The sequence below is a fragment of the Lutjanus erythropterus genome, chromosome 18 (genome assembly GCF_056507025.1).
Source record: "Lutjanus erythropterus isolate fLutEry1 chromosome 18, fLutEry1.hap2, whole genome shotgun sequence".
Classification (NCBI taxonomy): Eukaryota; Metazoa; Chordata; class Actinopteri; order Lutjaniformes; family Lutjanidae; genus Lutjanus; species Lutjanus erythropterus.
Window position 1 is genome coordinate 8352257 of NC_139334.1, and position 26551 is coordinate 8378807.

At 40.7% G+C, this 26551-nt stretch overlaps 2 protein-coding genes across 3 annotated transcripts in view; one reads left to right on the forward strand and one right to left on the reverse strand.

Annotated features, from left to right (window-relative positions):
• The first annotated feature begins 3487 nt into the window (after positions 1 to 3487).
• On the forward strand, positions 3488 to 8479 carry LOC146310569 (uncharacterized). The gene is made up of 8 exons (XM_084742682.1): positions 3488 to 4007; positions 4795 to 4907; positions 4986 to 5092; positions 5789 to 5963; positions 6701 to 6815; positions 6889 to 6968; positions 7056 to 7144; positions 7711 to 8479. The coding sequence occupies exons 1-8, from the start codon at positions 3528 to 3530 to the stop codon at positions 8403 to 8405; spliced, it is 1854 nt and encodes a 617-aa protein (XP_084598808.1). The 5' UTR covers positions 3488 to 3527; the 3' UTR covers positions 8406 to 8479.
• Positions 8480 to 9121: 642 nt separating this feature from the next.
• LOC146310570 (uncharacterized) overlaps positions 9122 to 26551 on the reverse strand; it is a 35509-nt gene continuing 18079 nt past the window's right edge. Inside the window, exons 1-7 of one of the 2 annotated variants that reach the window (XM_084742553.1) lie at positions 17586 to 17896; positions 15961 to 16101; positions 15745 to 15788; positions 15510 to 15642; positions 15248 to 15355; positions 10444 to 14580; positions 9122 to 10113 (exon numbers count right to left, since the gene is read on the reverse strand). In XM_084742553.1, the coding sequence (XP_084598679.1) occupies positions 10052 to 10113; positions 10444 to 14580; positions 15248 to 15355; positions 15510 to 15642; positions 15745 to 15788; positions 15961 to 16101; positions 17586 to 17649 (4689 nt within the window). In that variant the 5' untranslated portion in view covers positions 17650 to 17896 and the 3' untranslated portion in view covers positions 9122 to 10051. Of the gene's footprint in view, positions 10114 to 10443; positions 14581 to 15247; positions 15356 to 15509; positions 15643 to 15744; positions 15789 to 15960; positions 16102 to 17585; positions 17897 to 26551 lie in introns of those variants that run through there. The other variant, XM_084742552.1, reaches the window with a different exon arrangement.

Genomic DNA, 26551 nt, shown 5'->3' on the forward strand with positions numbered 1-26551 from the left:
AAGTCTTGCTTTCACTTCACAGAATCCTTTTCCCTTTTTTCTTTCATTGTTTAGCTGAAACACAGCACTGGCATCTGTCCACATTGTATCATAAATGGGTATCTACTACTGAACAAGACAGAAACATCTGATCTTTTTTTTTTTAATTTAAAAGAATAGTTTTGATTATTTGAAGTGGAGTCATATGAGGTACTTGTCCACAGTCGGTGTATTACCTAGAGCAGATGACAGCTGACACGCCCCCAGATTCTGAAAGGTTTGTTTGGATTCAAAAAAGTCACACAATAACACAAACAAATGAACAGATCGAGGCAGTGATAGACCAGCAATTTCCATATTATGCAATACTGATTTTGCCTAAGAGGTTTGGTTGGTTTGGCTCATACAACACCAGTTTAATATCAGAAAAGGCCGTCTCACCACAAAGCTGTGAAAGTATTCTTAATATAGTTTACACTTGTCCACAGCAGTACATTGCTGAGCTTCCTCCACTGGAACTCCAGCTGCTTCTCTAAACTGGGCGTGTGTTAACCGGCATCTAATATAGGTAATACACTATCTATCAATAAGTACCACATACAACTCCACCGCAAAAAAGCCAACGTATCCCTTAAAAGGAGGATAAAATGGGTTTGAGTGGCTATGATTCATGGGAGCTGTTGTCTTTATTTTAATCTTGGAGTTTTACTCAAAGAGAAATCAAACAGTTTCTCCAAAGATGTAACACTTTACAGTTCACTGACATGTCACCTGCAGCTGTCAGCTGCGTCACTCACTGGTTGTTGGCAGCTGCTCCATTTCTTTAGTGCATGACACATTGTGATTCATCAGTTCTACTTTCGTACTCCTCCAGTGTGAACACAGCATGTACAGAAGAGCAAGGCTAGGATTGGGACACAGCTTGTGATTTGTGGTATTGTTTATGAAGTATTTATCTGCTGGTTTACAAGCTCAGACCTTCACTCGTGCAGACGGGGGGGGGGGGGGGTGATGTTACCTTTGATGTTTACCATGATGTCTTAGGTCAGCTGTGTGGGACCTGCTACTCAGACGGTGCTCTGAGTGAAATATGTCCTATCTCAGCCCTTATTTATAAAGGGCATACCAGCACTATTTCACTAATTGGAGTTGTATGGAGCCGTGCTACATTTTCTACTTTACATTAGGTGTTTCCTGTAGATCGTTTCATAAAGTTTACTTGAATCTTGTGAGGGGGAAAAGACACCTCGTGGTATGATGTACTGCACGTAGACTGAATCACTGCCTTACACGCATATCTTGTACAACTTGCTGCAATGAGATTTTCAGTTGAAATTATAACTGATTATTTGGTTCATTTCTACTGAAAAGGGTTTCACTATTAGACATTTTTGTGCTTTAATATTTAAGCCAGTCTCCACGAGGTTTAATAGACATTTCTGAATGTGCTTTTTACAGTAAAGTCATCTCGTGTATATGAAATAATTTCATCTAGCATGTTCTGACTTCCTGGAGGAAGAAAAATGCTTTATTTAATTATTTATTTAAACCAACTGTCTAAGGGATTATGTTTCTTATGAAAGCACGTGTATAATAATTTATTAACAGCGAATGGTGATCTGTGATTTTTTTTTCTTAGAAAAGAAAATCTCTGAAGTTGCTGTGAAGTAATAAAAAAAGCTGCTTGTACAATATTGGGATTCTCACAAACAGCGGCCCAAACCCAGTTTTTCTATAATGAGATGTGCAGGAGACATTTGTCCTCACTGTAGATGCCTTAATTTAACCCCAAATGATCTTACTGGTTAAGTTAAGAGAAAAAACAAAGATCATAATATATTCCTGCATAGTTATCATTTTTAGGGCCTTTGAGATTGCACTGAATGAACTTAATGAAGAACATTATTATATCTCTCCTTGGTCTCCATGGTGTTCATACGCTGCTGTATGTATTATATGTAAATACTTTTTTGTATGTTGACCTTGATGAGCAATATATAATTCAGTGAAGAGATTAAATCATGTGGTGTACATTTGTAATTTTGTCAAGTCTGTAATTAAAGTTTGTCAAAACAGAGAAAATCCTGTGATGTGACTGCAATACCCACGACTATACCCCAGTTGTTATCGTACAGTATAATATTAAACCACCTGATTAGCAGATACCTTGATGAGGTTTATTTGTTGTTCACAATAGGCAATAAATGATAAGGCACCTACTGCAATGCCTCTGCAACCTCCAGATGCAACCAGCAGAGAAAGTTCCACAAACATTAACATGACCCACACGTGTGTTGTTCAGATTTCAAACTGAAGCAGTTGACCACTTGCACCCCCTAGCAGTCAGATAAGAACAGTCAGCTGTCAATGTTTGTATGAAACACAGCAGTCAAACTACTGCTTCATAGTTGTATGCCTTCATCCACCAGTCAAGTTTCATCATCAAGTTTACATCCATGTCTGTCCAGACTCATATAACAGAGTGAAGGGATTTAATATGGAACTTATCACTATATGGACCTGTAACTTTGAAGGATTTTAATAAAAGGTATTAATTGTATTTATTTTGGCAAAATGGACGTTCTCACTACATGTATGATTCCAGTGAATAATTTCCAGTGAGGAACATGCTGCCTTCACTTAGAAACTACGTTTACAGAGCTGAACATTATAGTGTCAGAGTGAAGTTGACCTTTGACCTTTTGGATACAAACTCTCACCTCATTATTTTACCTATTAGCTATTTGTGATAATGGGACATTTATATTATCATTTGTTATTATGATAATGAAATTATAGCAGGTAAATATCGCCTATAATAATATCTGATTTGACAGATTTTGTCAAAGCACTTAATTTAAAATTCTTATGGAAAAGGCTCTGCAAAAGCCAAAGTATATTTGTTATTTTTTCTGATTACCTTCATAGCTGTGGGATATTAAATCATCCATCATCTATCTCTCTGCATCTGAACCTTTCTTACCCTCGGGTATAAGCTACAGTTTATATGAACTTCTTTATAAAGTACAAAGATGTAAAATTATTGGTTATCTTATTGCGTGGACCAGACAGGCATTTTTCATTATACAATGTGAACCACTGCAGATGAATTATACTTCATATGATGACGGGTATCATAGGCAATTATCGGTTATCAGTATCGGCTTTGGAAAATTCATATTGTGCATCCCTATGTTTCCACTGCACCGCACCAGTCATTAAACCTTATTTTCTCCATTTTCTTTAATTTATTTTAATATTATGAAAATATTACCTTTCGCATATTTCTCTAACTCAACTTGTTTCCAAAAATTCGCTTGCTAGAGTGATACTGTGACTTGAATCAAGAAAATAACGCAGAAATCTGCAGCCAAAGAAAGCTGCCACTGGTTTCTTTTAAAGACTGAAACCTACCAAAGTGAAGCTTAATTTGGCCTGTGTGGCTGTCAGGCTGCCAATTGACCCTCTCCACTAATTACCTTCAGCCGTGAGCGCTGCTTTTAGGTGCAGATTGAAAGAGAAAGGTGGAAGGACAGCAGTCTGTTGCGATGAAAACAAAGTGGCATCTCTGTATTCTGTGGAGTGTTTTATCACTGGGCCTCCTCAGCTGTGCAGCGGACACTTATGAGTCTCCAGTTACTCGAAGGAAAAAGGTCTTCAAACCCGAACCAATCACACTGTCAACAGGCAACAGAAAACCCTCTCAGAGGTTACCTGCCAGTGTCGGCACGTTTCCATTATCCCAGCTCAGCACCCAAAGGCCTAACCCTCCTCCTCTGGCACCTGGAGCAGCTCCATCCGTGCGTCCAGGGGCGCACATCCAGGCGGAGTTTGCGTCCCTCCCGGACGTTTCCGTGACCTGCTCCACGTCTGACTTCGTCGTGCGGGTTAAACCAGCTTTCTACGGTCTGATCGCGGATGCAGATGAGCTGAGATTAGGTAACACCTGCAGAAGTAACGGGGTTCTCCAGCCGTACGGGGACTTTCTCTTCACGTATCCTCTGACGGCGTGTGACGCCGTGCGTCAGGTAAAATTCTGTTTCTCTTATTCACGTTTTCTGAATCACCTCCATTTACATTTTTGCTGATAGACACATCTTCCCACATGAGGCCTAAGGCATATTTATCTCATGGTTACTGAGATTAAGTTTTTTTTCTTACTGTAATTTTTTTTAATCGCTCTCTATGGAGAGTAAATATATCCACCAATCGCAAATATTATATATGCTAATATACCCTGACAATAAGTCGCCTACTCTACACTTAATACTCGACTCTTAACAGCATCCATGTTGTTGATTTAAAAGCTCATGAACACACAGAAGTTGGAATAATGATTTCCCATATGGGAAACTGGAACAATCGAAGGAGCACATAAATGCACTACCAGTGCAACAAGAAGCAAAGGAGAAAGTTGACTAAGTTTGCTCAGCTGTCATACAAGCAAAGAGTGAAAAGGGGCGGGGTTTAGGAGGGGTCAGGTGGTTACCAAACTTAGGTGTGGCCTGTTTCACTTATCAGGCCATAACACTTCAATCCTAGATTGGAACCAAATTTGATGAAGTTAATAACAATTAATAATGCCACATTGCACAAGTGTGTGATATTTCATACAGTTCTGTCCACAGGGGGCACTATAGTAACAGTAAAACATAATATTTCTACAATTCTGTTATCTTTAATAAGATGAAACTTCATACACAGCTTCTCCCTCACTTCTTGTTGTGAGTCTCTGCTAGACAAAGTTTAGTCTACTTTGTTTCCAGAATCTCTCTGCATGATCTTGAAATGACAATTTCTGACCCCTGTTGACAGTCACCCCACGGGTATCTGGTCTACAAGTTTGTGCTCCATTTTGAGCCTTCGGCAAAACGTTTCCCAACCAGGGCGCAGAGGATTGATGTCGACATTGAATGCCGTTATCAAAGGTTTGCCTTGTGTCTTTACCATTTTCAACATTGTGTGCGTCTGAAAGCCCACCATTTACAAACTCAAACTCTGTCCAGGAACCACCACGTGCACCAGCTGACTGTGAAGCCCACCTGGGAAACGGCTGTGGTGCGTAAAAGGCTGAAAGGAGCTCCACATCACTTCCAGATTGAGCTGATGGATGGTATGTTGAACTGACTTTGGACTGTAGTCATTAAGAGCTGCATCAGTTTTCAGAGCCTGTTACAAATGTCTATTACAGGTGTTCTCCATTGCATACATGCAAAAAATGGAACAATGCACATAAGTCTGAAAACTTGAAACTCAATATCAACAAGACTCCAGACAGCTGAACTAAGCACAATCCCTTTGTTTTCATTCAAATGCAAATTCGAAATCACATTTTTGCAAAAGTTTACGTGCAATTCACATCATTTTGCACTTTTTGTCAACCTGAAAAACATTCTGGGAAGTTTGTCAGTCCAGTGAGTTTCAATTAGGCTAAATTCACAACTAAAATATTGTCTACTGATACAGTGATTGTGTCAATGCAGTGTTTATATGACACATTCACAGTATTTTATTACAGTACTGTAAGGGTAATAGTCTTACTGTTTGTACAATACAGTAAAATTACAACCCAAAATTGATATCACCAGTGTTTAAACTGATGCTCTCAGAGATATGACAGCTATGTGTATTATTTTGGTGGAAACGATCAGTTTTTAGAAGAGAGAACACAGTTTTGAGTGCAGTGTTTCATTTAGCAAAAGATTTGTGAAGTTTTGATGAAATGGTTAACTCTTTTCAGTTTAGGTCTACCGGATTAGGAAAAACTGAGTGGCACCACTGGATGTGATGTATTTTAATGAACTCTTAGATCTGTGGAAGAGACCAGCCAAGTCTCAGGTGTACCAGCTCGGAAAGACGGTTAATTTCCAGGTGTCTGCTCCTCATCTCCCGACTGGTGGAAAACTGTACATCAACAGCTGCTATGCTACGCCATCCAGTGGCTCTAAATCGTCCCACAAATACACAATCATTGACAATTTTGGGTGAGTATAATGGACAGTTGACAATAATGTATTTAAAGGGAGACACTACAGGTGAATTGTAAAAATTGTAACTAATATATCACCACGAAACGTCACAAATTCATTACTTTCATTAAAACAATTAATTTTTGTTTTACAAGTTTTCTGAAATTTTATGTTTAAAAATGCAAGTGATACATGAGCTGATTAAATATGCTTTAATTTGCATAAATTTCCAGGTCAGAAATCTGAACATTGGATAAAGTCAAGCTCAAAGTTTGTGTTGACTAAATGTGATTTATTGAATACAGTAAAAAAAAAAATGCAAATGCAAAATGCAACTGAAATGGACATTTCATGCTCATGAAAAAAAAACTAATTTTAACAGAATAAAAGTGTTTAAAGATATACAGTATACATTTTAAAATTCCATACATTTTGCAGGACACTACAGGTGAATAGGGTAAAACTTAGTACTACTACTTACTTCTAACTAATAGATGTCGCAATGAAATTGTTTCGTTTGATTACTTACTGAAATTTCATTTTTAAATATACTGTACAAGTGAGGCATTATCCAGTACTAACGTCTGGTGACTGTAGGAGAAATCTACTGATGCAAATAGACAAGGTGTAGTAAAATGTGTATTTTGGATGTTTTCTTTCTGTTGCTCTGAAAAAAATGTGTTATGGAAGCAAAATCGATGGTGTCCTGATTTGTAATTAACAGAAATTCATGTCATTGTTGTCATCCACAGCTGTATGCTGGACAGCAAGAGAGACCCAGGGGCCTCTCAGTTCATCTCTCGGACAGACAGAACTCTGAGATTCTCCCTCAAGGCTTTCCAGTTCACTTCTGACCCCGACACAGAGGTGAGCATGGCGTGGTGTAATTCTCTGGATTCAGTTTTAACTGCGTGCGGCCTAACCCTGTTTTCATTTCTAGGTCAATATTAACTGCAAATTATTCGTCACGTCAGAGGACCCGGGTCCTGCACACAAGTCGTGCACCTACAGAGGGGACGGGTGAGCTTTGAATGAATTTCCATTCCAGGACTATGGGTGACTTTTTCATGTTTCAAAGTGGACTGAGCGTATTTGTCCATCTGATAGATGGGAGGCTCTTACTGGTGATGATTCCATGTGTGACTGCTGTGATTCACAGTGTGTGACCTCTAAACCACGGAGGGCCATGATGGAAGGTGTGTGGAAGTCCTTTTGTTTTTTGATTGGATTTCAAGGAAATATTTCTTGCACACATTCCTACGCAGATTGATTGGACATGTTGTGGTTGTTTTAACTTGCACTGCACGTGTCTTTAACACCTGAATCACAGATAGCCTATTTTATTATTGAAATGAAATATTTTATCACTATTTCTGTGACACTTAAGGTTTTCCATATATTTCCAGCTGACAGATCTCTAACTAAAAAACAAGGGAGAGTTTGGCACGTTTCATGTGGATGTCCGGTCAGTGTCAATAGTAAATGCAGTCAATTGAAGCCATAAATTCCTCAGTGTGGCGTATATTGACCAAGAAAGCCGAGTTCTTCTGCTGCGAAATCTGAAGTTCTTCCTTACATCCAGTGACGTCACTGGACAGGTAGGTCGGTCAATATAACAAGCACTGAGGAATTTACTACTTTACCATCAGCACTGACAGGACATTCACATGAAAAGTGCCAAATTTTCCCTTTCAGTCCCATAGATAAAAGTGATCCTACGTTTCCTTGGTCATTAAACATAGATTTGTCTCTACGTTTTAAGGCTCTGCCAGCAGTGGGTCATTGCTGGTGTCTGATGAGCCGTACGCAGCAGAAGAGGGCTTTCTACCCATCAGTCCCTCCTCAGTCGGCATGGGCAGAGAGGACGTGGCCATGACCAATCTTTACACTGACGAGAACCTATGGGGAAGTATGGACGCAGTAATATATGATGATGATTATGATGATGATGATGATGAAGAGCAACGCTATCCAGAAGAAGAGGAGGAGCAGCAGCTTGAGGAAGATGAAGAAGAAAAAAGTGGGGTTATCCTTGGAGTGACGACAGAACCTGATTTAGAAGAGTTAGGCTTCAGGGACGGGATCTTGGTCGAGGAGAGGAATCAGTCTGACATGAAGGCTTCATATCAGTTAGAAGAGGATGGGTCAGGGTATGTAGTACATGAGAGTGAAGAGGAGGAGGAATTTGAAGGAAGAGAAGATGAGATCTCTGATGTTCAGTGGGTGATTCGTTTGAATCAGAAGGAAGGTGAAACGTTTGAGCAAATGTTACCATCAGAAGGCAGCCTGCACAGAGAGTTACAGCCACTGGTCTCTGGAGGAGAGGAAGAAAACGGGAAGCGGGCAGGTGGAAGTGAAGAGGATGACAGACTGATGACCTCTGAGGATGAGTGGAACAAAGATGAGGATGATTTAGTAGATGACAGGGAGATGACCTGGTATTTCACATGGAGGTAGTATTCGGTTTCATGAATCAGTCAGTGCTCTTCTTAAAGACTGATGTAACTCTCCATAACAGAAAAATATTCTGACTTATTTCAATAAAATATGAAAATGCAGTTGGTTTCTTTTGTCATAACTTATAGACTCAAGGACTAGTCAATTAATTGATTAGATGACAACTATTAAATTACTGCTAACTATTCTGATTAATTGTTTTTAGCCATTTTTAAGGAAAATTAATATCTTTGGGTTGTGGAGAAAACACATTTTTCACCATTTTCTGTACTAAACTCATTGATTAATGAAGAGAATGAAAGATTTATTAATGAAAATAACTGTAAGTTGCAGCCCTAGTAACTTGACATCAGGCTAAGACACCATTTCTTTTCTACATATTTGTAATTAGACTTGAAGATTTTCATTTATCTTCAACATCATGGATCATAATAGTAGATCAGTTAAGGCATGTCAACACGATCACTCCTGACAATCATAAATATGAAATGCAAGTAGGGTGCAAGGTTGAAAACACACATTAGAAGGCCCATGAGCAGTGACCCCTCAGGCAGCTCTGCATTAAAAACAGATGTTTATATAAAGGATATTACTGATACTGTACTGTTTTCAACTGAATATAGGTTGAAAAGTATTTGCAAATTCATCGCATTTATGTTTTACAGTGTCCTGACTTTTTTTGAATTGGGGTTTGTAGAAGAAAAAGTAAGACGATATGAGCTGTCCATAAATCTTTATTGTTTTTATTATGAATAATCATTTATTACATTAGTCTCTGAAACCAGTTTGAAATATATTAAAGTTCAACATCCCACCATTTGAGCCATTATCAGTAACTAAAAGCAGCAGAAAATGTGCTACAAAATAATGACTATTGTTTACATGTCTGCTCATTCTGTGGCATTTGTGGTCATGCACATAGATATATCTTTGAATCATAACAAATGACCGGTGGGATTTTTTTTAGAACATAGAACATATATTTGGTTATGTTAAGAGCTATACAAACAATTTGTTTTAAATGATATTAGGGTTTAACACAGCATTGCAAAGAAGACAATCTGTTTGTAGAGACTCTCCTCTGAACATAAAAACAGGAAAAATAACTTAATATTTTTTAACAAATATAACTGGTGTGGAAACTCTTTAAGAAAAATGCAGAACATAACTCTGTAAGACAGATCCATCATTACTGGATATGTTATATGTTACAAAATTTTGCTATATTTACAGATTAGCACCCAAAAGTCCCATTGTTACGAGTACTGACTAAAGCTCTGATTCAGCAGGTCATAAGTGGTACAGTACAATTATTTTTTGTTTTTGTTTTTTTTTACACTAGAGGGCGGTATATCCCGATCTCTTGAAACCATAAAGCTCAGAAGACCCTCTGGTAAAATAAAGTATACTGTATTTACTCTCAGTAAAACACAAAATGAGTACTCGGGAAAATTAAGACCCACACCATTAACATCAAATTCAAAGGATTTTCTTTAAAATCCAGAACTTCTCCAAATGCAATCTTTGAAAATAAGCATCTTGTCCAACAAAGCCAATTTCTTGTCTTTCACACACACAAAAAAAAGACTTGCAGTGAATTCAGTGTGATTAACAAGTCCTTCCCAGATCTCCTTCAGTCTTTACAATCATGTCGAGGGTGTCCCTCCGTCAACAGTACCTGCTGTCTCATTTGTCTTCTCTGTAGCATCTGAGGATGGAGAATTTAAGTAGAATTAGTTCGATGGAGGGCAGAAGAGTTACAGTACGATAAAATAAAAACACTGAACTAAAATGGGTGATACTTAGGAAAGCTCAATTATGCTCAAAATGATATGATGTGAACACTAATATCTAATATTATTTAATGTCTAAATATGAGCACTTTAACACTGTCACTGTGAGCATATTAGCATCACAGACCTGCTAGTGTGGCTGTATAGACTCTTAGTCTCTTACTTATGATTCAAACAAAGGAAATTAATCATTACATCATTTTGAATCTAACTCTGATGTGTTAACAGTGGATAATGTTTCTTACCCTTGATACTCTCCTGCAGTGCTTCCTGACCTGCAGTTTGCTCCGTCACTTCACTGGTCTCAATCTCTTTGCCCTTCGATTTGGGTTTTTTTGCAACAGGTGGGGGCACCTTGACTCCCTTCGTCACCGTTTCTGCTTCACTCACCACCTTTGTTACAGAGGAAACCTCCAGGTTCTTCTCTGTTGTTGCCTTGGTCTCCGGTGCCGGCTTGGTCTCGATCACCACCCTCTTGTTGCTCTTGGAGAAGATGAAGCTTGCTGTGCTGGTGGGGGACTTATGGAGGTCTATTGGTGATGTCGGCGACTGCAAGCTTAGGCGAGATCCAGGGCCGCCTTTTGATCTGGCTGCTGTTCTCAGGCGGATGGCCTCCTGTAGGTTCATGGAAGGAGTAGCAGTCATGGAAGGAGGAGACTTTTTTGTAGGGGAGAGAGCTGTAGATGAAGACACAGGTGGAACCACGAGAGACTGGGGCTTGGGCAGAGAGGGTTGTGAAGTAACTACAGCAGGTGGAGAAGTGGGTGTGGGAGAGGTCATGATCAGAGACCTCCTGATGGGCTTCTGAGGAGCCTCAGCACTGGCAGATGCGGTTGGGACCTGATTGCTGGGCTCCTGGTTCCTCATTGTGACCTCGGCCTCTGGTTGCTCCTCAGCTTTAGGAGGCTCAGGGCTGCTGTTGAGGGACCGCAGTTTCACTGTCTGTAGAAGGGAGGGGGTGACAATGGGGGTGGATTCCTCCTGCACGACAGGGGTAGTGGTCGGCTCTGGGGGTTGGTTTTCTGTGCTTGAAGGTGGAGAAGGAACAAGTCTTTGAGCCTCTTCTGTTGAAAGAGAGTTTTCAGGAGGTGGTGGTACAGAGACTTCAGATGGCGGTGAATTGGAGGCCTCCTGGGTTGCTGTGTCCGGGGGTACAACCTGAGGCTCCTGTAAGGGAGGTGGGGGTGGAATACTCTGAGGGGGAGTGAGAATACTATTTGATGAAATGGTGCTTGTTTCAGATTTGGATGGGACGTTCTCTTGTGGAAGATCAATCTCCTGCTCTGCCGGTTGTAGAGGCGGTGGAGGTGGAATACTTTGTGGCGGAGCGAATGTGCTAACAGGTGTTTCCTCTTCAGAAGATTTTTGGGCATTCTCTTGAGAAGATGGAGGAGAAACCCCTTCACTGGATAGAGTGGAGATCTCTTTAGGAGGCAGAGGGGAGACCTCTTCGACTGTTGGAGGGGATACCACTGTAACCGGTGTGGAGGAGACGTCCTCAACAACTGGTGGGGCAGCTTCTTCAACCAGAGGAGGAGAGGACTCTTTAGGTAGTGGTGGAGAAGCCTGTTCAGATGGTGGAAGGGTAACCTCTTCAGGTAGTGTTGGAGGAGAAACCTCTTTAGGTTGTGGTGGAGGAGAGACCTCTTTGGGTGGTGGTGGAGAAACCTCTATAGGTGGCGGAGGAGAGACCTTTTTGGGTGGTGGCGGAGGAGAAACCACTTTCAGTGGTGGCAGAGAGACTTCTATAGGTGGTGGCGGAGGAGAAACCTCTTTAGATGGTGGCGGAGGAGAAACCTCTTTAGGTGGTGGCGGAGGAGAAACCTCTTTAGGTGGTGGTGGAGGAGCGAATTCTTTAGGTGGTGGCAGAGGAGAAGATACTATAGGTGGTGGTGGAGAGACCTCTTTGGCTGGTGGCGGAGGAGAAACCTCTTTCACTGGTGGAGGAGGAGAAACCTCTTTCACTGGTGGAGGAGGAGAAACATCTTTTGGTGGTGGTGGAGAGAATTCTTTAGGAGTTGGTGGAGGAGAAACCTCTTTAATCGGTGGAAGAGATACCTTAACTGTAGTAAGGGGGACAGCCTCGAGAGGTGGAGGGGGAGCCGAATATGGTGGGGGAGGTGGGATATTTAGGGTTGGGTGTTTGATCCCCTTGGATGTACTGGGCTTCTGTGGTTCAGCCTCTGTGGTCACCCTTACACATTCTGATAAAACAGATGTTGTTGCACCACCAGGAATGGACCTCTCTGGTGGCACTGCAACAGGCATAACTAACCCCTCCTCACTAAACATTGGGGGAGGCGGAAGAGGGAAATCAAGCTCATCAGGCGAACTATGGCCCACTGGTGGAGGTGGTGGAGGCCAGGACGACTCGGGGGATACAACAGGGGGTTGGGGAGGATTCTGTGCTGAAGGAGGAGAGGGAGATGGAGGAATGCGTGCTAATGAAATGGCAGGTAACGTATCCATGTTAGTCTTTTTGGCTTCTTCTTTTCTCACTGCTGCCAGCCTTTCTCCGCGCCTCTCTACAGCCTTCACTAACATCCCATTTAATATGTCACTTACTCTAACTTTCTCATCCTTTTCTGTCACTTTTCTATTTCCTTCTAAGTCAACTTTCTGCTCAGTCAGTCTGTCATTGTTCTCTTTGTGAATCTCTGCATTCAAAACCTCACTTTCTTGAACTTTCTCCTGAACATGTACGGATCCATTAACTGTTGTAGTCGCATTCTTGTGTTTTCTTTCTACCACCAAGCTCTTCACAGAGCCCTCTGTAGACACAGAAGGAGACTTTCTCTGTTGTCTCCTGTCCTTTGGATTCTTCCTTACCATAGCATAAGTGTTACCAGGTGCTGGCGGTCCCAGCAGCAACTCACAGCTACGCTCACTGTGAGACCATACCTCCGGAGGAGGGGGTGGAGGTGCATGGACTTTAGGTGGTGGAGGGATGCTGAAGAGTTCTCTCAATGCCCTGACAGAAGGGCTGGCACTGGTAGTATTGACTGAGGTGTCTGGTTTGAGATTCTCTGTAGGTTTTGAGTTTTCCAGAGGCTCTGGCTGTGTCACAGGAGGTGGAGGTGAAGCAGCAGGACTGGACCCAGGGAAAAGCCTTTGAAGCTTAGCAAAGATGCCTCTCTTGTGCCTTGGAGACGAACTGTGGGGTGGTTTAGAAAGCTGTGCAGATGCACCCTCTTGGCTGGAGTAGCCACTAGATGGGGATGCTATTTTGCTTAGCTTATCCTCCTTGAGTGGTTCCTGCTTCTCTTGTGAAGCATCTTTGGCCTCAACCTTTGCAGCCTCCTCTGTCTTTTGTGCCTGCAGCTGAGATCTAATGAAACTGAATGATACAGAACCTGTAGACTCATCCAGAGAACTGGTGTCAGCATTATATCCTGGGCTGTCTATGACTCTGGAGGGTACAGGAGAAGATCCAGGTTTGTTCTTTTCATTTTCCATACCCGAGGCTGCGATGCTGTGGAGAGAAGATTCCCCTGAGGGGACCCTCACCTCCGCCAAATCGCGTGACCGTCGCTTCATCTTATTGTGCAGAGAATAGGAGCGGCTTGGAGGAGGAGGAGCCCTCTTAGGTTTAATGACAGAAAGGCTACGTGCAAACTGCCCATCTTTCTTAACGTCCTCTCCCTTAATAATGAGCTTGCCATTGGAAGTGCATTTTGAAGCCTTGTTGATATCTTCTTTAGCAGAGGCATCTCCCTCCTGTGACCTCTTCTGTCGGGGGGTGCTGCTGCTGGAGATGGTGGAGGAGTCAGATACCAATGTCTCAGAGGACTCAGAGTTGCTCCAACAAGAGCTGTCGGACATATTGGGAGGGTTGTGGCGAGAAGCGGAGGATCTGACAGTGGAGGCTCTGGAGGAAGAGGCTCTAGAGGAAGCACGGGAGGGGGCCGGGCTGGACAGCACCAGGCTGCTCTTGCTGACGGTGCGGACGCTGTTGCGACTCCGTCCACGGCTGATTTCCACCACGTCGATGGAGGGTGGCAAAACAGCATTGGGAATGATTTTGGACATGTAGGCAGCCTGGGGTGACATGGACATGACAGGGCTGGGCAGCTCCTGCTGGAGACTGTTGGCAGTGGTCATCCAGGGGACGGCTAGGGACTGAGGCCTCTGCTCATCTGACAAGTCAGGGACCAGGCTGTGCAGCAGGGCCAGGTCATCCCTATGACCAGCATGGGTGGCACTGAGCTGCTTGAGTTGGTCTTTGCTGAGGGGCTGGATGACAGTAATGTCTTGACTGGCTCCTGTTTGTGACTCTGCTGCCTGCGGTGGTCCATCAGTCGTTGGGCTGTTGTCAGTTTCACCATTATAAAGCTGCTCCTCATCTAACCTGTGAGCCAATGACCAACCCACTCTGTCCAGGCCTGATAGAAGACAGGGGAACCAATTAGCAAAAGTTCATAGAAATATTCAGGGAAATGGACATAACAAACAGCAAAGAAACCATCTATCCATTAATATTTTATAGAAGACTCTAAAATAACCATATTTAAAGGACCAGTGAGTAAGATTTATTGGCATCTAGCAGTGAGCTACTTTGGGAGAATCTAGGGTGCAAGGCAATGCAATGCAGTGCAAAAGGCCTTGTTTAGAGTCAGTGTTTGGTTTGTCCATTCTGGGCTTCTGAAGAAACAAGGTGGTGCAACACGGCGGCCCACGCCCTCTGTAGATATAAAGGGCAGTTTCCAAGGTAAGGAATACACAACAATTCTTGTTTCAGGGTGATTATACACTAATGGAAACATACTTATGAAGAGGGCTGTGACCGTATGGATTTTTTTCTTACTGTGGTGAAAAGCAACATATTCTGCCCAAATAATTACGTTTTATTGGAATTTATTGGGGGAGTGCAAGTGAAGGAGAGTGAGCAGAGGGCGGAGAATGATGGTGCTGCTAGCGGAGCAGAGCAGTAAGCTGTCGCTCTGGCAGCTCTGGCATATTTCTGATCGTAGCTCATTCAATTTAAAGAGTAATTCATAGATGGCTTTTTTTGTGAGTAATAATACATTTACAAAATGATGAGCCTCATACCCAGTTCTCTCTGAACATGCTGTGGGATGCCCCCAACAGTTTTCCTGTGTCTTCTCCTTGTCTTGGTCTTTTCCTTTTTCCCAGAGTTCAAGGGCCTGAATGTTGATCCTGGACAGACAGAGGGGTCAAAGAAAATAGGAAATCATGATCCTTTGATCCATTTACACCATTACATGTTTTTGCCATTTTATTTGTGTGTGTATCACCATATGTTGTGTGATGACAAAGATTAGTGATAAACAGTAATTAGGCTTGTGGTTACCTTGCCTGGTGAGTCCTGAACGGGAAGATCTTGTGGACACGGACGATTGTACAGAGACGACAGAAGTTGAGTCAGCGATGGTACTGTCGGTTATAAACCCTCCACCTTCCCCGTCTGTGTGTGTCATTGTCGACTGACAAAAGAAGAAACAATGTTTTTGGAAAAACTCCCTTATACAAGAGCTGCGCAAAAATATTAAAAAAAAATGCAATTCTGGGTGTGATGTGTTACTTACAATTGTGCTTTCATTATCCTGGTACTCCACTCCATTGTTGGTTTCTGCAAGAACAATAACAATTAACTCAGGTTTATACTGGCATTTAAAATTCTTAGCAGTGTTTATATATTCTGGTGCACGCCCTCTTGAGTAATACGCAGACAGTTATCAACATCTTGGCATGGGACACCTCTAATTTAGTGCACAGTACTCTATCAGTCGAGTGTTTTGTACCTTCTTGCTGCATCATTTTTAATCCCTCCAGGGCCTCAGTGTGAAGGTTCTCCAGGTACTTGGGCCTGCTGGCCTCAATGAACACGTTCTCCTGGAACAGTGGGGGTGCTGGGGTCTTATCATCATCTAGCTTCGGGACAGCTGGAAGTGGAGCAGAGAGAGGGGAGAGGGGATCAGCTTGGATCAACTCAAAGCTCTGTGTTACTGTAACAGTAGATAAAGGGGGCCATATGGACAGGACGAGGACATTCAGGTGTCTGCCAGGGACATTTAAGCGCAGGAACAGTAAATATGTTTGAGGGTGTGAGTGCGAATTAAAAAGGCTGAACTCCAGTTCCACTCAGGCAGGATTAAACTCCACTGACTTTGACTTAACACAGGATTATCATATCAAAAATCTACTGGCAGCAACATATGCTCTGCATTTTCTTCCAGACAGTGAGAAGGACACTGATTAAAGTGCTGTCACATCTTGTTTTATGCACAGTATATCAGTTTAATCGCTCATTGATTATTATAAAATTAAGGGACCGGTCAACATTCAGACGGGTCAGACATTGTAATTAATCTAGGAAATACAACACAATGAGCAAAAATACCAATCTAGAAACTGGGGAAATATTTCTATTGCAGATTAAACTGTCAAAATGCCTTCGCAATCTCCTCATAAAAATAAGCACATATAAAAAACTAAAAAATGAACATAGTTCAAATATGATATGGTGTGCTAAGAAATATTTTGTTCATGTTTCTACATTTAAAATGTTTTGGATCAAAAGGTTTTGTGTGGTTTTTTTAGTGAAATTTGCTGAAATACATATCACTTTTTTTAATTATTACACATTTTCAATACATTTATCACTTATGCTTTACTGACTTACATAACCATTTAACTTATGTTGCACAGGGATATGAAGCATTTGAACGTACTCAAAGAAATTACTTCACAATAATGACCAACGTAGGCACTGGCAGACATTTCTAGTTCAAAGGATTTCATGTAAAAATCAAGAAAACTTGATCAAAGACAAAAGACAAAAACTAATGTCACTGCAGCTTTGCATTTGCTGACTAAGTGGCATGTGACTGAAGTCTGTGATGCTTCCTGGGGACTCTGGGATCAATGGGTCTAACAACATGCTAAGACACTTTTATGTAATAGTGACAGCTGCTCCACATTTAGCCACCTACTGTACTCCACTGTCATTATTAGACCATGATGGAATTAGCCCTGACAGTCATGTGCTCGGTGATCGCTACTAATTATTACCTCTGTGTCTTCTGTAACGGCATTACAGGCGCTCTGCTGGCAGAAAATCCCAATCAGCAATTATCTATAAATATGCAGAATTCCTTCTTTAACTCCTCATTTAATTTTCCTGGAATTTGGAGGAAGTCTTACTTGCTAAAAAGTAAATCACAGCACAGTAAATATCAGGAGAGCACACATTACAGGCAGACAGTAGTTTTTATGGTCTACAATGACCACACTTAAATTACTTTACTGCCCGTCGATCCAGCTTGTCATGGTCATACTTGAATAACAACAAGTAGCAATAGGTGCGAGCCATAAACCAATCAGGTGTCAGAATTTCAAACAACGGGCATGTGCTGCTTTCACTCACCTTTCCTGTTGAAGACTGTTGGAAAGCAGTAGAAACTAGAGTTATTAGTCAGGAGCACGACCATGGTGTCTCCTCAAAGAAAGTAATCCAAAAGTACACGAAAACTATGCCCGAGTTGTGTCAAAGAAAGAGGATTAAAAACTTAGCCCGTCGGCTCAAACAAAAACATCCCGATAAAACAAACATCCTTGTTTTTGATGAAGTTGTTGTTGTCAGTTCAGGTCCATGCGGAGTGGACAGCGAAGGTCTCTGCAGCCAATAGACAATCAGAGCTCAGACACTAATCCTCAGCAGCCTAATTCCTGCCATCCCTCTCTGCCGTATCTCCCCCACTCGCTGCTCAATGAGATACCCAGCATCCCCCTGTTGCTCCCCATCTGCAGGCACGCTCACCCCGGATTGGTCAGTCAGGGCGCAGATCAAACTGACATCATACATGTAAACACTGAAGAGAAAGCTGTTGTCAGGGATTTGAGGTATGAGGACGTCACGGGCGGCTCCCTCATATTTGTTAATAAATAACACTACACTGCTTTATTAGATCACATACTGCTTTCACTATACTATATATGTGTTCCTCAACGAGCCGGGCATAACACATAATTAATTCATAAATTATTAATCTGCCTCTTATTTTCATGATTAACATGAAATCTCTGAAATGTCAAAAACTGTGAAAAATGCTCATCATCATTTCCCAGAACCCAAAGCGATGTTTCTGTTTGAAAAATCATCGAAATGATTAGTCGATTATCAAAATTGTTGCAACTGATTTTCTCTCAATCAACTAATCAATTAACTGACTAATTGTTGCAACTCATCTTATCTTGAGCCCGATCAATACTGGATTTGTGGGGCTGATGCCAATAATGGGAAGTAAACATTTCCATTGTCTTTCCAAAATGATCATAAATCAGGGCACTGAAATGGTAAACTTTCACTGGTATTTTTAATAATTATAAATAACTATAAAGTTAAAAATCAGAAGTGAATATAAATAAGTAGTATTTAAAAATATATGCATTGTGATTTAAGACAGAAACAAACTTTTTTTATATTATGAATTAAATGAAAAAATGTTAATCAGTGTTTCCCAAAGCCAAAGGTGACATTCACGATAGAAAATATTCCCCTTTTTTCCTTTAAGAAATGGCTCAAAACAATGAACTGATTATCACAGTATTTCTGCTATAAAACTACAATCAAATCTGTTCGTTCCTCAGACTTCATTAGGAGATATTTAACTTCACTGTTTTTGCCACAAGGGGGAGTAGGAGAATTGAAATAATCTATTTCTAAAACAAGATTAAAAACATGTTTTAAAAAAAGAGGCCTGCAGCTCCGCAGCACATGGTCACACATGTGAAAACTGTTCCCTATTGTTTCCAGGAGAATTACATTAGATCTGTTACTAAGCAGCAAGAACACAGAGGATGACATAACATCTTCAGTGCCTCATTTAATAAAGAGCTGCTATGAACTCTCTGAGCTGGGGAAGCATTTTTTTTCACACTTTTTAAACTTGTTTTTGAGTCAAATTGAGTCAAATTTCTGTTGGCAGTTTATTCAACTTTTTTTTCCCCCTGTCTCTTTCCTATTTAGGACACCTCAAACTCGTTTGTGGCGAAGGGGTTTGTTCACTTCCTGGTGTGCTGAGCAGACATGACATGGAATGTGTGCCATCTGAACAAATGGAAAACATTCCCATGGTCATGATCCTGCCGAGTGACTCAAGACAAAAGAAGTTTACAAAGAAAAGAAAAGAAATTAATTGCATGTGTTACCAGAACACAGTAACAAGAAGACGAAGATCATTATTTCAAGTGGAAACTTCAAACTATCGATGTAAACAGAGACTTGGTCTGCATGATGCACGGGGTAAAGTCAGACTAGGACAACACTTATCTGGTTACCATGGCAGCACACACTTGGGTGGGGCACGACTGCACGTTAATGAGGGGCTCATATTATCGCTGCTTCTGTGATCTCATTGTAATTGTGTCCATATTAATCACTGACATATTAAAGACGCCATCTGTCACTGGTGGATTGTGCAGAAGCCGGCGGTATTAATGTGCCCGTGGTGATTATGTATGACCCCCGAAACCGATGTTTACATCTCAGATTTGGATAAACACACTAAATCTAATGGATGTGACACTGCGTGACCAGTTTATTTATAAGTTTCAGTCTCAAGTGAGGAAAAACAATTTTTTAAAAATCAGCTCAAGGGTGGAATTATGATCACATTTTATGACCTGTAAATAATGTTGGATTTAAAGTGGAACATTTTTAAATAAGGAAACATCTGCTTGCAAGTTTGTTTTGGTAAAATATGGTTTCTCTGCCGGTAAACAGAGACAGAAGGCTTCAGGAGACATGTTGCGTCATCTACTACAACTACTGTAAACAAATTACAACTGGTGACACATACGGTAGAGAAGAGTGTTTATCAAATGCAACCATGGTGATGCTTTTTTACTTTTTGCTATGACTAACACATTTTTGATTAGGAGCACTTTTCAGTGAATCAATCTGGGTTTAGAAAGAAAGACCAGGAAATTACTTGACAGGTTTCAGACGGTATCAGTCATTTTTTTTCATTTTAGAGATTACATTTAATTTTTAAATAAAACCACAGAAATTTACATTTCACGTTTAGCCTTTATTTATCACCAGCAGCGGTCTGATTTACTAACACACACACCTGACATCAGAGCCAAAGCCAGGATTTCAGAACTCGATAGACACTGGATTTTTGGGGCCACTGCCAACACAGATGTTAGAATTTTAAAAAATCTGATATCAATATATTGGCTGATATTCTTTATACAGAATATAATACACATAATATAGCATATATATATAAACATGCATTTTTTGTCCATTTTTATTGCCCAAGATGACGTCAGGATACCGAAACTGTAAACTTTTACTGTTATCTCATCACAGCTATGTTGGTCTATCTTCGTATCGTCATGCACCCATATAAATTTGTTTTTTAACAGAACATAATGAAAATTGTTCATATTTGTCAGTTTTATAGGTAACATGTATTTGATGATTTTTCTTAATTCAGGTTTAATATATACATATATTTTTGCTCTGTTTGTGTGTTATTTTATTTAGGTATTTGCAATTATTAAAAATACTGGTGCAAAGTTTCAGTGCCTTGAAATCATTCTGGACAATAAAGTTTATTGTTAAACTGTAAAATATCCTGCCTCCATTATACATCTTGGTCACATAACTAGTAGTGACCATGTTTTAGGGATCATTCCAAAAAACATGTTTATGTTTAAATGCTATATTCTGTATATTATGTCCTGTTTAAAGAATATCAGTCAATGTATTGATATTTTTTTTACTTCCTAATATTGGCAGCCCCCAAAATCCTGTATCAGTTAGGCTCTAGTCTGATTTCCCATGACGTGACACACCTGACACCTGGCCAGGAACTACTGAGATCATGATTCTTTGTTCAGCTCTCTAAAATGTTTGAATTTCTTTCTTTTCTCATAGTTTATTTATTCAGTTAACTATTTGATTACATTTTCTGTAAATCATATTCACACAAAAGTCTGCCAGGACTGAAAATCCTGGTGGGGAAATACTGAATTCCTTCCTTAATAATGAATTTGTTGACCTAAAAGAGGCCAAATTTAACTTTATTCAGTGTAGAAATACTGGAATACTCCTCTATAATACCAATATGGGTTACTTTATTGTAACTGTAGAATGTAAACCTGCCTCCAGGTTGCTAAAATCCCCAAATTCCTAAGAAAAACTGCGGAGAATGTGAACTCACTGTCCTCAAAATGCCTCTTTGTAAACTTAAATCAACACTTGATTATTTTTTGCGAATTTGCAGTTAATATAATCCAAGAAACGCTGCAGGGCAGAATGTAGGAACAAGGGAGAGGAGAGGGAAAGACGGCTTGTTAAAAAGTTAAAAGTTACTGTAAAGAGCACCAGTTTGAGACACCTGAGCACCACACACATGCACACCGACACAGACAACCTGATGTGACTTCCTAGAGCTGCTTCATGGGAATCAAACACATGCAAAAACCCCACACACGCCTTATATCTCTGCCCCAACTTGCCCCTCTCTCTTGTTTTGCACCGCGAGGCAGACAGCCACGCAGAGACATTCTCTCCAGCTCTGAGGGTGCTGTCTGCCAGGTGCTTAAGTCGCTCTAATCAGCCCAAACCCAACTGAACACTCCGTGATGACAGTGGGAAAAGGCTGCAGGCGCACTGTTTCTCTAAAGGACGATATGTACAGTCTGGATACGCTGGACACACACGCGTTGCTGCGTCCTGGTCAAAGCTTGTGTGCGCTCCACTGACCGTTTTCACGCCCTTGGTTTCCAATGAATTAAATATAAACATCTCTTTGTCAAAGCTGAAAGAAAGGAAGGAAGAAATGTGGCGTAATGAGGAAAACCATCCAGGTAACAGATACACCTGCATCATCTGGCATGCAGGGTTACACTCTAATTCACTGTCAGACAACACAACCTGTGTGCCAGCAAACCAGCATGTATCAGACATACTGCAAAACTATATCACACATGCACGCAAGAGCATTTTATTTTGCAGGTAGCCACTTTTATGTCTCATATTTAATGTCGTTACGTCAATTATGTCCTGAACCTCCACAGAGTAGTCACCTGTCACTTCACACTGTAAACGTTAGGAGCAAATGAGAGCTGTATTGATAGGGTTAGCCATAAGAAGAAGTACAAATACTTCATTACTGTACTTGAGTAGAGTTTACAGGTATCTGTACTTTACTTGAGTATTTATTTTTCTTACAACTTTTTACTTTTACGCCCTACATTTTAACACAAATATCTGTATTTTCTACTCCTTACATTTTCAAAACAGGCTTGTTACTTTGGTTTTAATGCATTTGAGAGGAATTGTTGATTTTGCTATCTATCATTATGCAAATAGTCATAAAACATATTTTACATCTTATTGGCCGTGCCCATATTTCTAATTGCCTGCTAGTCGAATCATCCTTCATCGCATCATGAACTATCGGTGTTGACCTGGACCGTAACCTGCTATGTGCCACAAGGCTGCTCTGCTCCGGAAATTGCTCCAGAAGTGCTAACTCACAAAAATGGGCACAAAACACGCAAACATGAAGCTGCATACGTATGGATTTACTGCTGCATATAAGAATGACTACAAATGTCTCATATGTGTTCTCTGCTTGGAGACCCTCCTAAATGAGTGCTTATAACTAAACGTCTAAACTTCAGCATCACTTGAAACAAAGGTACCCTACAGGCACTTTGGGTTTTAAAGACATATTGGAAAAAAGGAGGGGCCCAACCATGTGCTAATGCTATTTGGGGGGACATGATATGGAAAGATTGGGAACCCCTGATCCAACCAATTCTGAATGGGACAATAACACATCGAAAGGATTATTCTTCGGTATATCACACACGAGAGACCAGATGAAAACTGTGTAAAAGATGTAAGAAGAAGAAACAGAGTGGGAGACTTGGCCGCAGAGTGAAGGTGAGGTTCACACTGCTTTGCACAGAAACAGCTGGTAGAAATGTCCTTCAGACGGTGACTTTTTTTCTTTTATACTTTGAGTACATTTCAGAGCCTGTACTTTTCACTTTTACTTCATCAAGGAAGTTGAATCGGTACTTTTACTTTGGCCAGACTCATTTTGTGCACTTTTACTTGAGTAAAGAATGTGCGCACTTTTGCCACCTCTTGACATAAGTAACAAATCAAATGCCATCAGAAAAAATATGCAGGAGAATGTAAAATATTCAGGCCTGCTAGTGCCTGTTTAATGTAAGCACAGCTTTGCTACAGGCTCCCATTATATGTCATTACAGACAGTAAAACAGTGTTACAGGTGAGAAAAGAGCTCCAGATTCTTATTAGAAGAAGAGCAAGAAGAGACATAAATAATGCAGTGGGTGTGCCTAAAATATAATTATTAGTAGTTAAATCAGAATTTAAGAGAAAGGAACATTGTTTTGATTGTTGTTAGCTATTTAGTGTAAAATAGAAACTGAACTGCTGCAACATTTTCAGCCATGCTGGCGGTGCGGTTCTAGGGACAGAAAATGGGCGTCTAGTAGATGAATTGCCACTTTTCAATTTGCCCAATTCTTCTGTTTATGATGACAAATACCTGCAAAACGGATGACATTTTCATGTTTTTTTTGTGTTAATCAGCAAACATTAGCATGCAAACACACCACACTAAAATGGTAGTGAACATGGTAAACATTACCTGCTAAACCTGAGCATGTTAATATCGTTATTGTCAGCACGCTAACATTAGTATTAAGCTCAATGCACCACTGTGGTCAAGTGCAGCCCCTCAGAGCGGCGAGCATGGCTGCAGACTCTTGTTTAAGGTTAATTCTACATCCTCTGAATGAATGAAAAGGTGGATCTCCTCCCTGACACTAAAACACCAGGTTGTGCTGATGCAAACTGGGCAAGTCCCTCCAGTCCATTATATAAAAGCAGAGTGCCAGCTTATCACAGATCCAGCCCTTGAATATGCACTGAAAGAACAGTGTGTTCTTAGAGTGGAAAACTAAATGAATAACCAACAGTGTGTGCACCTTTACTAAGTTAAGTAACAAAGTTATCTTCACCAACAAGCACAGTGAATTTACACTCTTTACAGTGGGCTCCATTGCTTAAAAACTGCCTCATTTAACCACAGAAGTCATGACTGGTGACTCACAAAACTTTCCGAGCACATATTTATCAGTCTCTTTCTGTAGACACAGTGTGTTGGCAAACATTTTCCTTTCGTGACAATCCCCTGTACGGTTGGTGCAAAGCCGCTGTAACATAGCTGCATATGTTGACAATGAAACAATGTATGATTTCATAAATAATAACTGCTGCTTTAGGCCGTCCTGCAGTTTGGTAGCACTGATACCGAACATTAGAGGAAAATAAAGAATAAAGGAACTTGATTAAATGAAACTGGAGCACTTTATTCAGTTGGGACTAGAGGGCAAACTGGCACTTAGTAAAATTCTCTTACCATTCAAGTGACCTAAATATGATCTCCTCTGCCATTTGGGCGTGGTTCATCTATTGAAATAAAACCCTAGTAAATACCCATAAACCCCTGTAATGACAAACAGGAATCCGAGCAACTGTTTACTATACAGATATGCAGTTTTCATCTACAGAAATTCTCACAACGTCAGCATCAGCTTGGTTCCCACACATGAGCAGAGTGTGTGTGTTTGTGTCTGTGTCAGCGTTTCAGGCTCACCTTTGTTTTTGATATTTTATATTTAAAGTGACATGAAAATATCACAGAAACTACGGCATTTTAACTTACAAAAGCAGGCGACAGATTAAACGAGTGCTTTTCATATAAAGGATAAATAGTGAGGCCATCTCTCAGAGGAATAATACGCCTCCCTCAGGTGACAGTGCATTAAAAAAGACGGGCTAACTCAGTATTTCCCGCCATGAGAGGAAGAAAGTGAAACTCTGTCAGAAGTCAGTTTTCTCAAACCTGTTCTCCTACTCTTCATTGTTGTTGTTTCATCATTGCTTCAGATGAGTCTGAAGCTAAATAAGGTTGCTGTATCTTGTGCCCAGTCTCCTCCATGGTGGTGTTTTGAGTTTTTCTTTCACTTCCCTTTCATTTCTTCTACTATCCACCATCTCAAAGCTGAAAGCTTGAGCTCTACTTTCCACTTTTTTCTCCTATTTATTCTACAATTCAATCTGACATTGTGCTTTCATATACAATAACACAAAAACTAACCTGCAGATGAACCTGTAAAAGCAAATCTTTCATACAACTGTATCAAAACTGACGTGGCAATAGTTTATCAGAGTATCCAAATATCCACTGACGTGATAGACTGACAGAAACTACAGCAAAGAAATAGATCAACACATATAAGCTCAACAACCTTTCTTAATTTAAGCAGTGTCTATAACAAAATATTCAACAAAGGAATATGACCACCTGGCATGTATGCCAAGCACACACTGACACACATACACACACAAAGGGCTCCCTATTTCTAGCTTCCTCAAAGAAATATGTTTTAAAAGCTCAGGAATGTGAGGAATCTCAGAGGGAGTGTTTGGAGTGAACAGGTGACCTTTTCAGTGCGTACAGCGGTCTGACCTAATCAGTCTTTCCCTCACCTTGTTTCCATTTAATCAAACCAAGGGAAATGCTCTTCAAACCCATTATGAAGCTAAGACAGGATCCAGGCAGTCGGGAGTTGCATAAGAGAGGCCTGTTGTCTAGTTTTACACAGGATCGAGGGAACTGTCAGCTCGACGGGGACATAAATCACTGTCAGACAGGTACGCAAAGACAGACAGCAACGGTGTAAGAATTTAGGCAAGTGGAAGTGAATAAACATGTAACGACAGACTGTCTTTTGGCTCAAGATGAAACATTGTCCTAGTAATCAGAGAAGACAATGCAGACTTAACGGGTTTACCACACTGAAGGGTCCAGGAGGCCACAGTTTATCGCTTTAAAAAACCTGCTACTGTGCAGTTCTCTCTCTGGTCAAACTCCACAAGCCTTGTTTTTGTAAATAAATACATTCCTGTAAGAGCAAAGGGTACGGTAACCCCGGGGGTTACAGGGTTTAGACAGTCATCCTAACTGGGAAACTAGATCAACCTGCAGTGTCATCCTGAAAATCAGGAAATTATCTTGTCAGGTGTGTCGACTGCAGGTGATTTTGTCGGGGACCTTTCACTTGAATACAATCACATATGAGTAGGGTAGTGTGTTCACTGAAGATCTTCAGTATAAAAGACAATATGATACAATGAGCTTTGCTGCCAACATGGAAACGTTTTTCTTATATATTAACAATGTTGTCTACAAAAACTTTTTTCTTAACAAAAGTTTGAATAATTAGTAACAAAAAAACAAAAAAACAAAAAACAAAAAGACAAAAATT